Genomic DNA, 16,627 nt, shown 5'->3' on the forward strand with positions numbered 1-16,627 from the left:
GTGTTGTGATGGGCAGGCGTGGTTCGCACTTGCCGCAAGCCACGCACCGGCATGGTCGGAGGGGCTAATTACTTTCTCAGGCGCAGCACACTGGCCCTTTCGCACTGAAGCTTGGGCAGTCTTCAAAAACCGCTTCGGGCCCTGAGCATATTCACTTTCAATTGCAGTGTGTGGTAGCTTCTAGCGCTGTTGTACAGCCAAGCACTCAGCCATGTTCCGACTAGAACGAATGCGAATTGTTGTCTATCTCAACTTAGGGTATCTCTGAAAGATCATGAATTCGTACGCCATGCTGCGACCTCACTTCTGCTTTTTTGCTTCCTCGTCGTCACTATCCGCCATGTCCCAACTACCTTCCGTAGTCTCACCTTCACTTTCCCGTTTGCGACCTCGTTCTTTCATGGCTCCCCTAATGCGTTTGCTAACCTCATCCATGCTTACTTTCGAGTCGATGCTACTAAAAGCCTTCATGCCGTTGTCCCTGCTATTCAGAGCCCCTCCAGCGGAGCTACTACGACTCCGAGACTTTGGCGTATGCGGCCTCGAGGCGAAGAAACCGAACGACCCGATATCAGCAAAATCTGCGTTCTTCGGAAGCAGTCCGAAGGACTTCCCAGTCGGTGTTCTAGGTTCTTTATCCTCAAAGTTTAGGGACGTGGGTGTTGATGGTTCTGTGGCCTCATCTATCTTTACGTTGTCAGGCAGCTCCCTGTACTTTGACTGATACGCGCCCTCCTTGTAAGGATCGGCTACTATCCTGTTGGCATCGAAGTCAGGATATACCTCAGGTCCTAACTCGTTGACCAGATCTGTAACTTTCTTTGCTAGTGCCTCTCGCCGCAATCGTACTTTTGCTAGGGCGCCTGCGGAGCGAGGATCAAGAGCAGCAAAAAGTGGTGGCAGTGACTTGAGGACGTCCATGCCGATCTCTCCAATCCTCAACGCAGCGAATGTGAGTGCAACGTACAAAGCCAAAGAACAGACAGCAAACAACTTGAGGGGCACCCAATCAGGCACGTAGCTCCTGGTTCTCATCCACCAAGGAACTCGATATGTGTAGTAGCCATCATTCCTGTTGTATGCTAGCCATGCGGTGATGATGGCCATGTAATAGATATAGAGAGCCGGGGTGAATGCCATTGCGACGAGCAATTTCCAGGTTGTGACGACATCTCGGCCTTGCAGCTTCACCGTGGACGCTGCCAGTGCTTCCCTCTGCTTTTTGACAGAGATGACCTTGGTGACGACAAAGACAGGCCAAAACATAGCCAGGCCTGGCAGAGTCCCGGCAAAGAGTACTAGTAGCTCACCCAGGCGGTACAGCAGGACACCGAGAATGTAGTACCATGGACGTTCCTTTACGTTGCCCCACTGGACTTGATGATCTGCCACGTGAAGCGTCCTTAAGCGGCGGTTGTATTCCAGGACATCCTTCCTCAACCCGATCACTCGAGGGTCATCTTTGTACTTTGTGTAGCCTTGAATGAGCCGACGATTCAGTTCTACCACCACAGGGAGTGGCAGCTTTTTCCCGTGAGGATTGTAGAGCCTTCTGGCAGCTTGTGCCAACATGAGTGTGTCATAGTCTGGGCTAGATTGGGTAACGGAAAGCAAACCCTGGAAGACAGTCTCAAGTAAGGAACCAACCGCGTTTCTACGGTCGCCTGCTTTGTATTTTGCAACTTGCTCAGGGTGGACTTCAATAGGGTGGCCAAACTCGATTACTGCTCGTGACCGGAATTTATTGGCGTTAAAGTAATTCATGCCAACTGGGATGATTTTGACATCGCAATCAGGATCCTTTGCCAACGCGCCCAATGCCATGATTGCAACACCAGCTTTCAGTGGCAGCAGATCAGGTCGATCATGGCTACCACCTTCGGGGAAGATACCGATACAGCCCCCTGCCGAGAGCTCATCGAAAACTTCCTCGTAGACTTTTGATTGATCAACGAACGGAGCTACTTTGAAAGATGTGCCCTTGGTCTTTGTGTCGTCGCCCTGGTTCAAAGCATTGGTTTCAGTAAGCATATCGATAGCTTCCCTTGTCTTAAAAGGCTTCTTCAAACGCAGTTCAGTCGGCGAGATGATCTCTGCAATTTCTGTACTCGGTGTCTGATTTCCAACCTTGGGCAGCACTATCAGTCCACCAAGCTCGCAGTCCTTCTGGAAATTTGTGTCGATTCCCCGTAACAAGGTTGGATCAGAGTCCTGATCTGGCAGGAAAACCTTCCCTTGTACAGTTTTGACCTTGTCTAGAGCCCGACCGACTGGTATCGCGCCAATGCCAGTAGACAGTGTCCCAATAAACTTTCTCTTGGTAGACTTCTCCGCAATCAGGTATGATATCCGGCGCTTCGCCTCTTGTTTCATGATTCGCATTAGGATAAGGGAATCGACGAACTGACGAAGATTAGCCTAAGCACTAGCTATGTCGGTGGGATAACAGTACCTGATTCGCATGAGGAGCCGCGACGAGAATGATGGGACCCTGCCGTGGCACTTTCCATGCCCCTCGCGGATGAACCTCCCTGAAGAATAAGTCAACCAGTACAGACATTGCCCAAAGCACAAAGTCGTAAAGCCATGGTATCATACGCGCATTGTGCTTGGTTTTGCCTGCCATATCTGCGCCAATGTTTCGTATACGACTCTCGGCGCCGTTGTTGCAGATTGTGTTGTCAGATGTTATGATGTCTGCCGTGTGCCAGTGGTATTGAATATGTCAACGCGTGTTTGCTCACAGTGGTGGTAAAGAACGAATGAGAAGCTGGCAGAAGCAATTACAGAGTTCGTAACATCGTCAACAGACCATTTGAACAATTTGTATTCTCTGTACATATATTAAGAATTGTATATACAGTATCAATGAAGAAGTCGGCTGCAATATTGACACATGTAAAAATGTTGGGCAAGTTCAAGTTGTTGCGAGTCTGCAGCACCCACGCATGACGAAAGTCCAAACTCCTTGAGGCTGCCACTCGTTCCTGGAGAAGGCGAGGGGCAGCCCGAGGATTCCCCACAAGTTAGCGGCTCCTAGGCCAAGAGACCCACCAAATTGAACTTGCCCGAGCCAGCGACTGTGTTTTTGTGAAACCACATGAGTGTAAATATCGTTCTTTCTAATCATAGTCTCCTTATCAATGGACAGCCCGTATCTCTTGACACTGGTATATTCATTACTGGGACTCGTATGGGCTAGCATATACACTAATGTCATTGTGTATCGGGCATAATTGATCAACCAATCTTGCCATTTGACTACGTGTAGATTACCTAGATGAAGACAACTCGTCAGCACAACTCGAACCGGACAGACACGACTGGCAAGGAAGGAAGACAGAAAGCGACTTACCTCCGTCACGCTGTTCACTTGCACACCCCATTTTGCCATTTCTTCTTCGCACAAGAAGTCTAATGGCATCCAGACAAGGTGTCCCCTGATTTTATCCATCTCCTTCTTCACTGTGTCGACAGGCATGTAAGGATCGTGCAGATGGCCTTGTTTCACTGTATCACGAGGCGAGAATCTGTCGTAGTCCTTCCATGTTTTGATGTGATCGTCAGGATCAGCTCTGAACAGGTATCTGTATACTTGTGTGTTCGTACTCGCCTGGGTGCACCATAGATCCCACAGATGGTCGTTCAATGGATCAGCTACTGCATCCCATTCCTCACCACTATATTCCTCGTTCATGGCATGTGTTGGCGGCTGAGCATTCGGGTCGTTCGTTCCATCCAACTCTTGAGCTTCGATGATACCCAGGTGTTCGCGCCAAAGATGGCGACGAAGGCTCGCGGCATGATAACCAGCTTGGTACGGCTGTCCATCCATTGTCGATTCAAGCACACGACGATCTTCCATCACTATTGACAGCTCGGAATCATGATATCCAAGTTGTGATCGATCATTCAAGTTGGAACTGCCGCACACAACAATGCGGTCATCCACAATTAGTAGTTTGGCGTGGATGTAAAGCTCCTCCTGGACAAAATGTTGCTTCTCTCCTTCTTTATCCTCGCCCTCCCAAACTTCCTCTGTCACCGTACCTCCGCGTGCCATCGCATCTTCCGCGATAGAATCGGCCGAGTGAATTGGGTCTTCGACGTCCATGTTATTCCTGGATTCTTCAAATCTTCGCTTTCGGTCAATAATTCGCTGACGTTCATCATCGCTGATTTTTTGACCAGCGGTCTTTGAACCTTTCGACTCTTTCTCTTCCTTCTCCCCTTCGTAACCGTGAATGCCAGTGCCCATAATCTCTTCAGCTTCTGCACGTTGAAGTTGTTGATAGGTGACACCTGATTCTTCCTCTTGTTTTACAAGCGCAGGAGTCTTGTTGATACGATCATAGGCTCGGAGATTGAAGCAGAAGATATATTTACTGGGATCATAACCTGCTTTGGCAATTTGACCCATAATACTGTGCTCTCCCCGATTGATGGACTTGTACTGGTAGTTCATAATGGCTCGGGTGCCTGCTGCAGCATCTTGACGCAGATCACCAGCAAATCCAGGGATCGCAGGTATGATAATAATCACTCTGAACTTTCGATTCTCCTTTGCCGCTCTGATACACGCATTCACGATTGCGCGGCCGATCGTGTTCTCGACTGGTTTCTGCTGATCACCTGTTGCCGTTATGAAAAACTGGTTTTCAATGTACACGAAGTGTTCTGCCTTTTCAATGATTTCCGCATAAGCGTTCTGTATACTGTGATCAGTCAATATTCCACTGGACCAATCCGCACTACTTCGGACAATCTGTGCCTTGACCGAGCCCTGACCTTGAAGATTCTTGGTCTCCAATGGACTTAGAGGATGTTCCACATATCTACCGACTGGATGTTTGGGTCTTTGCACGCCAGTCAGGTCCTCGTCTGGGCTGTGGCCGTTAGCTCTAGACAACGGAGTAAAACATATCCAGTCAACTGTTTCGTCGCGCTTGTACTTGTCACGCTTGATGAAGTTCCAACGAAGGACAAAGTGTTCGGCTATATCCAGAACACACTCGCCAATGAGTCCCATCGCCACGTCGTGCCAAGGCATTCGGCCAAAGTCAGTCTTTTCGAGCTCGTTGGCAGCCCAATCCTGGACAGATTGAAAGTCCATGATTCTGTTGTTGTTGTAGTCTTGGCCAGGCCAGACCTCATTCTGCACGCCTGAGGGGTGAACATCTGCTAGCATGTGATGACGAACATCCCATCTTCCATAGCACATATCAAGACCACCAATGAAAGCCATGTGGTAGTCAATCACAATGAATTTCTCGTGATGAGCCCAATAAAAGGTCATATCGCCTAAATTCTCGAACAAGTTATGGTCAGGATGTCGCATAACGTGAATCTTGCCGTGTCCAGGAGTGCCTGGGGGACACAGTGCTCTCAAAGCATGCTTTGTGTGCGCGGAGTTGCATGTCAATGCTTGCGCAACTTCTTTGTAGACACAGACATAGACCTCAACACCTCTTTCGGCGGCTCGCTTAATGGTCTGATCTAAACGCCATTCTTGATTGAAGAAGGCAGGTCGACGAAGAAATAGCTCTGGCGACAACCACCAATCAGCGATGTAGATGACCTCCTTGGCCTCCTCTATGGCTATGGACACAGCCCAGAAGTAATCGCGACCATCTACATACCACTTGATTTTGTTGTCGTCGCGCTCAGGGAAGTACGAGTGGAATCGATGCTGGTCACACACCGAAGTACGTTTGCGATCGGTCTCTTTCTCATGCTCTTCATCGTGACGATGGTTAGGATTGATCACGTTGCCCAATTTACCAACCTTGTTCTTGAAGTGAAGTGCCTCGATCTTTGCATCATGGAGTTTGGAATCTTGTCAAGGTGTTAAGGCTTTAGATATGCACTCGCCAAGGGGCCACTCACCTCGGAGCTTCTCACGTAGTTTCTGCATCTCACCTGAGGCGTGCTATGGTGCCACCTGTACGTTGAGAGAATTGATGTTGAACGCGACCAAGATCCCAAATTCACGTCCCTGGGTGGGGGTGTGACAACACAGGCCAACTTTCAGTGAAGCAACAACTTTGAGGTACCAAGACACAGCTCACAACCTCGAACGCGCGTGGTTAATTTGCAAATGCAAGCACGACGACTAGAGCAGCAAATATACTCGTGCTTAGACAACAAATCCTGAAAGTGCACGCGCGGCTTCCACTGTCCACATGCAGTGGTTTCAGTGTCTGTATGACGCACTTCGATGTAACTTATGACTTGGCTACAGGACGCCAAAGCTTGGTACATGATTACAGATTTACAAATACTTCGCTTCTCACCCTCACGTATTAACTTCGATTATGTGCTCACTTATAACTCTTCCCATTCATGTTCTTGCTAACGAATGCTACAAGACAGATGTTACATCTCCACCATTATCACCATTGCGCTGTTTGGTCCCAGCTCAAATTGAAACGCACTTGTATCCACCTGCTCTCACGTTCTTCTTGCTATACTTCGGCAATATCGCTGCAAATGCTTCGAAAGCATTGGCACCTTGACCAGGGGTGAACGCTTTTGTGGCATACCCCTGGCAGTTTCCTGCCGAGTACCATGTACATTTACCATTGAAATTCTCGCCGATCTGCAAATGTTGTTAGCTGTTACTCGAACCACGATAGAGGCTCTTGAACCCAATATCGTCGTGCGCGTGTCCTTCAGGATCCAACACTAATGAATCGAACTTACCAGGAAACTATTCCCACCCTTCCAGACGTCAAGCCAATAACATTTGCCAAGTTCTGGAATTATATCTGCGCAGTTACGAAGGTCTGGCAGACCACAATTCCTGACCCAGTTTTCTTCGGCCACGGCAGCAGGTGCTAGGGCTGCTGCACAGAGCAGGACATTGAATTTGGTCAAAAGCATCTTTCGTTATGAATTATGTTGATCAGCGAAAATTGTGATTGAGTGTTGGTTTCTCAGCTGGTTGATTGAATTCTGTTCGTCTCGATCGAGGGTGGTATATGACTGAAATCCTCGCCTTTGTCTGCATGATAGACCGAAAGCACAAAGAACCCCAATGCATTGTGTGCGGCGCGGTGACGAGTTCACTCGTCTGTGTTTATCTTGATATGCACATGACATGAGCCGGTCCGTGTTCATCATGTGCACGGACATCACACAATGACTGCTTGTGATGGCCGCGGATGGCGTTTCAACGAGCTGCATTTTTCTGAGGGAGAATGAAACTGAGACGTTCCCTCGTTGTGGCAGCAGTTCTGTTGTAGACTTAGTCTTTGTGGTCGATGCTGTGGATCGCAAAGTCTGGAGATAGTCGTTGCGGCCATCACGAACTTGTCCACTCCTTGACTCGTCCAGGACCTTATCACACATAATCAACAAGACCTGTAGATTACCTGTGCACCAGGTTACAGCCATGAGATATTCAAGCTTTGCTCGTCAAACCTCGATAGCTGCTGTGCGTCAATGAGTATAATACTGTTCTTGCGTTCCTGACTCACAGGTTTTCGGAAAGCACACAGGTTTCGCTATCGAGCTGCAACCATTGAGCAATAGAAAACGTAGGACGAGTACACGAATTGAGGTCGAGCTGCGATCGTCTATCAGAGCTCGGACACCGTCAATCGGCGAGAACGAGTTGGACGCAGTTTACCAGAATAAAATCCTCGTAATTATGGGAGTAAGACGTTCGGAAATTTGGGAACAGTAGGTCAAGCATTGCCATATAGCAAAGATTAGCAAAGCCAACTTAGAAGAACACTGTCGTCTAGTTCCTGTACTGCTGTGCGGAAATGCCTGACTGAAATAACCTTCGCGGTGAGCCACGAAAAATTAGAGCACAGTATGCCGCGATTAATCAGTCGTTGACGTGCTGTCATCATTTCGTAGTCACGAAGTCACCTAAACGCTCAGCGCTCAATACTCGACTCATAGTTCCAGAGATGTTCATGCAGGCAGTAGCATGTCATGTCAGTCTGCACGAAAGTTCCGTCCTCTGTAGACACACCATGACACATAGGCAAAAGCTGTTAGTTGATGAAGATTGAAAAGCTGGCACTACGTAATTATGCTGACATCTGGTTTTATGGACAAACGGCGGCAGTGATATCTCGATTTACTGCAACAAAACGTTCTCTTAATACGTGGCGGTAGTTCTCATTGCCCACGATACAAATCTTTGCAGACTCCATCCATTTGATCCACCTCAGCTACTCCCTTATATTTCAAATCCCCAGATGTTCTCCGCTGCAAATCGACAACGGGTCCAGTATATCACCTTCGCCGACCCCTAGACTGCTAAGGAGAAACTGGTCAGACTCACCACTATCCTGCGCGATCCTCCATCCCATCATATGTGCGTAGTAATTTGGCTCGAAGCACTGACGTGTGGGCAGATTTGCAACTTCATCACCCTGAGCTAATTCACAGTATGGAAAGTCCGTACCGACCTACACATCATCAGTTCGCCGGCTGAGCCAAGCCCGTCAACTCTCACTTACGTTCGTCGATGGTTGCAAGCGTATTGCACTCCCTTGACATCCTCCTGCTTTCTGTGTCTCGTCTAGGGCTGATGTGGCCGCAGCGAATGAGATACTTGAGTAACGAGTTTTTGGACTCCCAAGTATTTGACAACTCTCTTGTACCTCTGCAGAGGGCATTGAGATAAGGCCCTTTCGGAGGCAATAGCGGATGAGTCCGCTACACGATGCATTGGTAGGCGTGGGCGATTGTGCTATTCCAACTTCGGAGCGTTCGAGAACATCACCTCTACGGATCCAACCATATCGTTCGAGATACTGAGATGGCGGCACAATAGGGACAACTTGAGCCGCTACAGAAAGAAAGTCGTCGAGTGAAACCTCGTCGCTAGCGTAGTTGTCCCTTATGTGACTGAAAGCAGCGCTCAAAAGCTCCCAGATTCCATGGTTTAAGTCGTGCTTCCACAGCAGTGCCAGCATTGGTGAGCGGGCTTTCTGTGGCAAGTCCTTGATCAGGCGTGAGTAATACGCTGATGCTGTCAGGACCCAACTATGTCGCAGACATACAGTGAGTACTTACAGCGGAAGGCCATCCACGAATTCACCACTTTGCGTGCTTTTCTTGTGGCATGCTGGCTGTGAATCTTTGTGACAGATGGGTTGACAGAATCAAGCGTTTTCTTTCGCTCGTGAGGAGTTCCATCGAGGGATGTCCGAAAGAGAGCACCGACCACATCTGGACTGATCAGGTCAGGATTTTGCAGCAGAAATTGGCGTTGAAAATTCGATAACGATCGCTCGAATCTCGCAAAGAGAACGATCTTGTTGTCGGCAGCGTCTAAGCCGGCCATCTTGACAAAGCGAGGTATCCTGCTAGACGAGGGCTGGTCGCTGGGGATCATGATACGGCAGCTGCTGGTAGGTTGAGAGGCATTGAGTTACTGACTATCACTAGGTGTCAATTCCTGACCGAAGCTGATTTCGTGAGGCGAAAGCGAGCGTGGCAGGGAAAGTTTCAGACTGAGACCCACCAATCTCAGATTGTTCGTTCGCGAATAATTGAAAGTCCTTTGTTTAGTGACAACAAAGATCCGACGGCTTTGTGGCTTGAATATCCTGCGCACAATCATCTCCTCTGGACAGAAGCAATGCTGTCGATCTTCAATCTCCATAAACTCAAAGAACAGATCGATACGCTTTCGATCTTTATCTAATCAACTATTTGGTGGCGAAGCAAGATGTATATCTATGGTAGGGGTACAGTGGATAGTAAGTATTCAGTCGTGGTCTGATCACACCCAACATTAACTGAAATAACTAGATGCTACAGCATGCATCAGACGGCGATGTTCCTTACAATATCTCCACGGACTGTACCTTGAGCTCTCTCGGGCAAGATCCTTCATGTTTCTCAGCACACCTAGCAGGTCCGAACGCATCAAGCAGTCTGAGAGACTCGACTTTGTAGCACATGAGCTTCAGCGCCTGGTGCTGCATCCTGGTCTCTACCCATCAATTGCTGTCAAAGTAAGATTCGTCAATATATGCTTTCATTTGGATTCTGAATACAACTTCCTGAAGACGTGCCGAAATTTACTGGTCAATAACGAAGTGCGACATATTGCTAGAATATCTCACAATTGCATGACACGAACAAGCTACCTGCATGAAGGATATGGCTGGGAAAATTTTCTGCTTCCGAACAGCCCAGGACTGAGGATCAGCCATAAGCAAACAGAACCTGCCTCAGCGTTCCAAGTTCTCCCCGGCACTGGCATGCGAATATGCTCAGATCTTGCAAAAGACGAAAACGATATACATCTTTCGGTACAGGCATAGTGCTTGAGTTGATGTCGTGGACTTCGCTGACCTTGATAGGCAATCGACCGCAATAAAAAGAAGAACCTGAAGAACCTGCCATTCAATATGGTAAGCACTTTTATCTCCAGACATAGCTTGGGTTGACTATGAAACAGGCGACGCAAGGTCAAAGATGCGCAGTGTTCTCATATCCTGGGCAGTGGCCGACGAGCAGGCTAAGGTATCACTCTCAGAATGTATGTACAGTCAAATTGGGTTCTGTATCAGGCACTGACATTGTTGACTAGATTGTCCTGCAGCCCAGTCCGTTTAGAGAGGTACGCACAAGTCCATTGTATCGTACTACGAATGCTAATCGGTGCTCAGGAAGTTGAAAACCGGCTCGATATTCAGACAAAACAGCCCAGTTCACTGGAGCACTTCTCTCAAATGCTATGTAATTACAGTGATCCACTTCAAAAGAGCTATGACTGACATTGGCCAGATAGATTAGAGCAGCACATGCCTTTCACTAATGCTCCTGCTGCAGCCTTAAACGCCCCTAACGCCTTTCCTATCATGGCACTGCGCTCGTGGCCAAAGCCATTCCGCCACCGCAGTATCAATTACCATGCTTGTTGCCGACAGGCATATAATGCTGCCGGTAGCAGAAATTGGCGACGAGATAAGATTAAGCGATACAGTACAGAAACGGGTTCGAAGAGATGATACATGCAGGAGGTTGCTCGGGAAGTACTACGCTCGAGAACCCAAGGGCATCTCACCCAGCCATCAATCCACCATCCTGCGTTCTACAGATTCATACAACCTCCACTTTTCACTTTGAGACACATTCTCCCTCTTACCCCAACCCTTCGAAACAGACAAGGAAGCATACCCAGCAACCAAGCAACGAAACGACAAGAACACGCATGCCAGCGGAAAGTCAGCTCCATTTCAGAAGTCACAACAACAGTCTATACCTTCCGACATTATATCGTCCTGCAGCATCGCCGGAACGGAACAAAGCAAGGATCCCTGAATCTGACCCACGCCGATCTCATCTCACCGTGCACTCACACGTCGACCAATATCAGAAAGACGGGACCTTCTACCATTCCAACCACACACCATTTTAAATCTTTTTTTTTTAGACCCAATCTTCCACCATGTTATAACCAGGTACAAGGGATGTATGTGCCTGGAGCACGATGAAAAAATGGGACAGACATTGAGCTATGAGGAGGAAGATATCGGACCAAAAAAGTATATTGCAAGACGGTTGTACATAGCTAGTATAGCAAACGAGTCTACATTAATGAAGTCGAGAGGATTGCACGCGGTGCCACGTTGAGGTTGGGACCTACTGGTAGACAAGTTGTTCTGAGGATGCATCTCGCGCATGCAGTAGAGCGCGAGGCATGCGATGAACATGCGTGCGGAGGTGAAATCATGTCAAACTGTTCTATACTTGCGGCACAAAATTCGTGATCACTTCCGTGCCAGCACACTAAACTCCTGCGTCTCTATCTTCATTCTCTTAATGTCAGGCTCTCTGTCTTCACCAGAAACGATAATGTCTTCTGCAGGACTCGGCCACTACCAAGCGGCAAGACTGCCTTTTTGAGAAAATCGAGGTGGTTGGTCATGGTGACAAAGGTGGACGGTCACAGAAGTAAGTGACAAGCCAAGCCGCGAGCAGATGCGACAACTTTGGATAGCAATGCATGGAACAGTGAATATACTGTCAAGGAGCGAGGTGTCTTGGGGGGTAGGTGATCGTACGGTTGTAGAAGATCGTGGAAGGTCGAGGAGACACATCGGAAGGAGGAAGTCTGGCACTAGACGGGGCTCAGTATAAAGGCGAGGGAATTATTGTGTAGATCTTCAATTCTAATTGATTACTACACACTACCACACCGTGGGTGGTGGACAGGCTTGTCTCGTTCGAGGCAAGGAGTCAGATCATACATAGGCTCTGCCATGTCTGTACTCTGATCATCACCGACCATGCAGCTAGAGCTTTGTTCTAGCTGTAAATGATGCAAATAAGCATAATCTGTGCCTGATCGTCCACCTTCGTGAGGGGGCAAGCGCTTGGCCTCCAAGATCGTCTACCCTCTTTGATAGGCCTTCAGTCAAGCATAATGCACCTTTTCGTCTTCGTTGCTGCACTCGCAACAGCATGGCGTAAAAGTGTAGACACCGATCCACCTGGTTTCGATGGTTGCGAGCGATCTTGGGATTTGTACTAGGCTCAGTAGCTTGTAACCTGGCTATACGCGCCTCGAGGCTGTGCGTACTGGTATGCCTTTTGATGGCAAGCCTATCCGTTACCTTATGAAGCTCGAATTGGTGTGATGTGATGTGTTATGTTATCGTCGTGTCGACATCGACGAGCAAATACGTGATAGATGTGTGTGTTCGTGGTTGTTTTCATATACTTGAACGTAAGCAAATCATCGAGGCTCTTGTCTTGTGTCCCAATCACTGGCCCAGATGAAGGTGCAACACCTCCATTGTGTACCACGTTCTTTCGATCCGCTCGGACCGAGGGGTCGATTACACATCCAGAACGAGCGACCACAGTTCACACCCGGCTTTTTGGTGAGCATGGTTTTGCATGGCTCGTCATGCTCACATTTAGGCGCAACAGGCCTTGCAAACAGTTTATCCCAGCTCTTCTTGGCTTCAAAGCTTGCAGCGAGTTCATCCTCTACTGATCGCTCTGTTCTGGCTGGAGACGGCGTTGGTACTGGGAGCAACGCTGTTGCAGTCTGTTCTTTTTCGGGAGATGAAACGGGAGATTGTAGAGGTGCCTCCAACTTCGGGGCTTGTGTTGTGAAAAAACCTTTGAGGCTCTTCTGTCCCTTCGAAATACTTGCTTCAGGCTTCGTCTTCTTCGCAGCAGGACCAGGATTAGTAGAGGAGAAACTCCGCTTCAGACCATTGGATTTTGAAACACTCTGTTTGCTTGTTTGAGCTGCAATAATTTGAGAACCGGAAACATTGGTGGCGTTCGGGATCGGACTCGCAAGCAACGGTGCCCTGACTGGCGATAGGCTCTCCTTCGAAGGGGCTGGAGGAGTAGAGCTCACAAGTGGAGTTGCCGACCATCTCTTCGTGAACATGTCCTTGATGTTACGTCTTCCGTCAAATTCTTCAATAAGCTTTCCCGACATTGGCAGCAGATTTTTCGTGGACCATGGCACCTTTCGGATACCATTTTCGAACATGCCAGGCGGATTTACCAGATCTAATATGTGTTTCTCTTCGCCTTGTATAGTCACTTTATCCTTGAACACTGCATAGACTGGACAATGATCTGAACCCATCAATCCTTCCTGAATATTCGAATCACTCCACCATTCTTTCATGTCGTGGCTGCAGACCACATAATCGATTCTTGCACCGTAGTTACCAGGTCGAGCATTGACCTTTGTCTCCCAGCACGTATACATGCCCTTTCTTCCTGGATGAAAGTCACGACAAACGTCCCACAAGATCTGTTCTTCTCGTCCTTCGTCTCTTTCTCCATAGACCTTGCCTTCTACCAGCAGTTGATTAAACAGACGTCTAGCAGGAGACGACATCCATCCTACATGGTCAACCTCGTTTTTTCGCTGCGACTCTTCTGCCATCGCTGTATCAATCTCTTCTCGTGAAATATTCAGATCTCCTACCCACACAACTCTTTTCCCCATCTTAGCCAGGTTCCTGATCCTTGCATCAAGCACTTTGAGGAAGGCAGTTCGGAAATGGGTTCGGGTTTCATCTCGCTCAGCTGGACAATAGGTTCCAATTAGGACGAAAGCCGGAAATTCAAGGATGACACAACGACCTTCTGCGTCGAGGGTAGCTGCGTCAAATTCAGTCTCAGACAACTGTTCCATGGTTGGATATCCACCAATCTGCTCCTCTTCTAGTAGATCGCGAAATGGTGTGGTACTGTTCGGTGGACAGAGGCCTCCAGCTATACCTTCTTCTGCCCGTACTGGTGCGCACTTGGAATTTCGAGTATAGATAACCACACCAGAATAACCTTTCTTGTACCGTGGCAAGCTCCAATAGCAATCAAATCCAGGCACAAGTACCATGTCATCTCGGAGGTCTTTGCGTTGTATTTTGGTCTCCTGAAAGCAGATTATGTCTGCTTCTAGGATGTCGAACATTGCCTCGAACGATCTTTTGTCTCGCCATGGTTGGTAACCAAATGGATTGCGTATACCGTTGACATTCCATGTCGTTATTCGCAGCGCCATAGTGGCTGTTGAAGCGCGCTAGGTTGCAAGCGCATGCCTTCTGGCAGCACTGAGGTCGCTACAAGAGCGCAATGCAACGGTCCAGCTTCACATTGTCTGCATCCTTGGTAGTCACGCCAAACGGTGACCTCACTTGCCTTCGACTTCAAGTTCGCGTGCAGCACCTCGCGCAGTCACGTTCGTTCAAGATAGCACAATCTGGTGGTATACCTCACCCAAGCATACGCTAGCTTGTTCGGTTTAGCTTCCGAGCTGTCTTCGATTACTGCAGTCAACAGCATCAGTCCACCAAACCCCGACCTCAATATACAGCTCAGTTACCCTGTAACCTCTCCTCTCCCCAAACCGCGACCATGTCATTCCACAGACTCGGTCTGCGCATGGCGCAACAGACTCTACGACGACAACCACCTACACCTGCCTTCCGAAGCTTCGTGCGACGACTATCACTTGAAGAGATGCCAGGAGGCTCAAAGAAACTGGTCGGAACAGCCGATAATGCTTTCAACCGGGAGCGAGCAGCCGTCAAGGCTCACGCTGCAGCTACATCTGGTTAGTCGATGAATCAACAGGAGATGTGGTGTTGGACTGCGTAGGGGTTGCGAAGACGAAGACAAGATGCTAACAGGTCGTGTCCATAGGTCTCTGGCGCCGCCTGTCGATATACGTCGTCATTCCTTGCCTGATCCTTGCTTCGCTCAATGCTTGGAATCTCTGGAGCGAGCATTGGGAACATTGGGAGCACCTTCCTCCTCTCGAAGAACGAGTCGAATACCCATACCAGAACATCAGGACCAAGAACTATTTCTTTGGCGACGGAGACAAGGTATGGATATTATTGAAAGGTTTTATACTGGTTTACTAATCTGTGGCAGACACTGTTCTGGAATGACAAGGTCAACTATCACAACAAGGACAAGGTGACGTAAATGCTGCTGGGTTTGCGAGCAAGAGACTATTCCTATATCCGGGCGAACATTACTTATCGCGATGGTCTGTACGGAGAGCGCAGGAGTAGAAGACGATATGGTGCGGCTGTGAGTAGGTTGCAGTAACACGTTCGGTTTGGTACGACCACAAGTAAATTGGCCAACATTCACGACCAGATTAACCATTGATATACTTCATTTTGCAGTTTGCGGCACCTCTTCTTCTCTGCCATGTTCATCACAGTCACTACAACTTGGTTGAGTTTCCTGCATATTATGTCCGAGCCCACCATGCAGCTTGTGTGAGCACATATGTCCTGCTTGAACGCTGCATTTGCTATGCGTCGAGTTACGACTAAGCAAACGTGTGGATGTTGGTCTGAAGCTGCTACAAAATCTTACTTCTTGCTAGAAGCCTTTGCCAGATCAGCCAAAGCCTCCTTTCTCTTATACCTCGCATCCTGAATCACATCTGCTCCAGCATCATTCGAGAAGTTGGCAGTCCACACCACAAACGTCTGGCCCTCGTTGCTACCCGTAGTGATCTCGTGCAGGCGGATTGTAGAGAGGACGCTAGTGTAAGAGATATCTGTGCTTGCAGAGACAACACTATATGTGATGAAATGATTGATTGTCTAGGAGAGTCAGTATGGCTGTGAACTTGTGGGCAGTTCAGATGTAAGCCTGAATGCATGCCCGACTTACAGAATGCTCTTCCTGCTTGATGTCAAATGATGTACCATCTGTGAATGTCCATCTCACAACGTCTGTTTCAGGTGAAGTTGATCCTTCAAGTGTTTCGCTCTTGGACAGTGCAGACCACCTAGCCATATTTGTCAATTGTTTGCTCACAATACTTCATTAAGCATTCAGCTTACCATTTCGAGAAGTCCTGCAACTTGATCAAGTGCCATACATCAGAGAAATGGGCTGGAATAACAGCTGATTCTGACACCGAGGTGGAAGTTGGAATTGCAGACATTGTTGTGAAGTTTGTGCTTGACTTAGTGCTGTTAAATCGACCAGGTTACAGAGTGTCTTTTCTGAACTTGTCAATTGCTGTTATAGTCTCGCAAATTCAGCAGCAAACGTGCCCGCATCTGCAATGCATTGAGGGCAATCACTTTCTGAATATGAGGTCATTGCTGCAGTCGAGCTGCCTGAGGCAGCAACAGAGGAG

At 48.4% G+C, this 16,627-nt stretch overlaps 7 protein-coding genes across 7 annotated transcripts; 1 reads left to right on the plus strand and 6 right to left on the minus strand.

Moving 5' to 3' along the window:
- Positions 1–300: 300 nt before the first annotated feature.
- SCT1 (Glycerol-3-phosphate/dihydroxyacetone phosphate acyltransferase) lies at positions 301–2,626 on the minus strand (the record flags this gene model as incomplete). Its single annotated transcript, XM_064895424.1, has 2 exons — positions 301–2,403; positions 2,453–2,626. The coding sequence occupies 2 exons, from the start codon at positions 2,624–2,626 to the stop codon at positions 301–303; spliced, it is 2,277 nt and encodes a 758-aa protein (XP_064758111.1).
- A 635-nt stretch (positions 2,627–3,261) lies between these two features.
- LTR64_001044 (uncharacterized protein) lies at positions 3,262–5,914 on the minus strand (the record flags this gene model as incomplete). Its single annotated transcript, XM_064895425.1, has 3 exons — positions 3,262–3,276; positions 3,356–5,835; positions 5,887–5,914. 3 exons carry the CDS (start codon positions 5,912–5,914, stop codon positions 3,262–3,264), a joined length of 2,523 nt encoding a protein of 840 aa, XP_064758112.1.
- Positions 5,915–6,418: 504 nt separating this feature from the next.
- On the minus strand, positions 6,419–6,882 carry LTR64_001045 (uncharacterized protein; the record flags this gene model as incomplete). Its single annotated transcript, XM_064895426.1, has 2 exons — positions 6,419–6,598; positions 6,703–6,882. The coding sequence occupies 2 exons, from the start codon at positions 6,880–6,882 to the stop codon at positions 6,419–6,421; spliced, it is 360 nt and encodes a 119-aa protein (XP_064758113.1).
- A 1,319-nt stretch (positions 6,883–8,201) lies between these two features.
- Positions 8,202–9,307, minus strand: LTR64_001046 (uncharacterized protein; the record flags this gene model as incomplete). Its single annotated transcript, XM_064895427.1, has 3 exons — positions 8,202–8,426; positions 8,478–8,992; positions 9,037–9,307. The coding sequence occupies 3 exons, from the start codon at positions 9,305–9,307 to the stop codon at positions 8,202–8,204; spliced, it is 1,011 nt and encodes a 336-aa protein (XP_064758114.1).
- Positions 9,308–12,715: 3,408 nt separating this feature from the next.
- APN2 (Class II abasic (AP) endonuclease) lies at positions 12,716–14,518 on the minus strand (the record flags this gene model as incomplete). The annotated part of the gene is made up of 1 exon (XM_064895428.1): positions 12,716–14,518. The coding sequence occupies one exon, from the start codon at positions 14,516–14,518 to the stop codon at positions 12,716–12,718; it is 1,803 nt and encodes a 600-aa protein (XP_064758115.1).
- A 353-nt stretch (positions 14,519–14,871) lies between these two features.
- Positions 14,872–15,447, plus strand: EAT5 (Cytochrome c oxidase subunit 13, mitochondrial; the record flags this gene model as incomplete). The annotated part of the gene is made up of 3 exons (XM_064895429.1): positions 14,872–15,070; positions 15,160–15,344; positions 15,394–15,447. The coding sequence occupies 3 exons, from the start codon at positions 14,872–14,874 to the stop codon at positions 15,445–15,447; spliced, it is 438 nt and encodes a 145-aa protein (XP_064758116.1).
- Positions 15,448–15,845: 398 nt separating this feature from the next.
- LTR64_001049 (uncharacterized protein) lies at positions 15,846–16,429 on the minus strand (the record flags this gene model as incomplete). Its single annotated transcript, XM_064895430.1, has 3 exons — positions 15,846–16,082; positions 16,153–16,270; positions 16,326–16,429. 3 exons carry the CDS (start codon positions 16,427–16,429, stop codon positions 15,846–15,848), a joined length of 459 nt encoding a protein of 152 aa, XP_064758117.1.
- Between the last annotated feature and the right edge of the window lie 198 nt (positions 16,430–16,627).

The sequence above is a fragment of the Lithohypha guttulata genome (genome assembly GCF_036872675.1).
Source record: "Lithohypha guttulata strain CCFEE 5908 chromosome Unknown scaffold_1, whole genome shotgun sequence".
In the NCBI taxonomy this organism is placed as follows: Eukaryota; Fungi; Ascomycota; class Eurotiomycetes; order Chaetothyriales; family Trichomeriaceae; genus Lithohypha; species Lithohypha guttulata.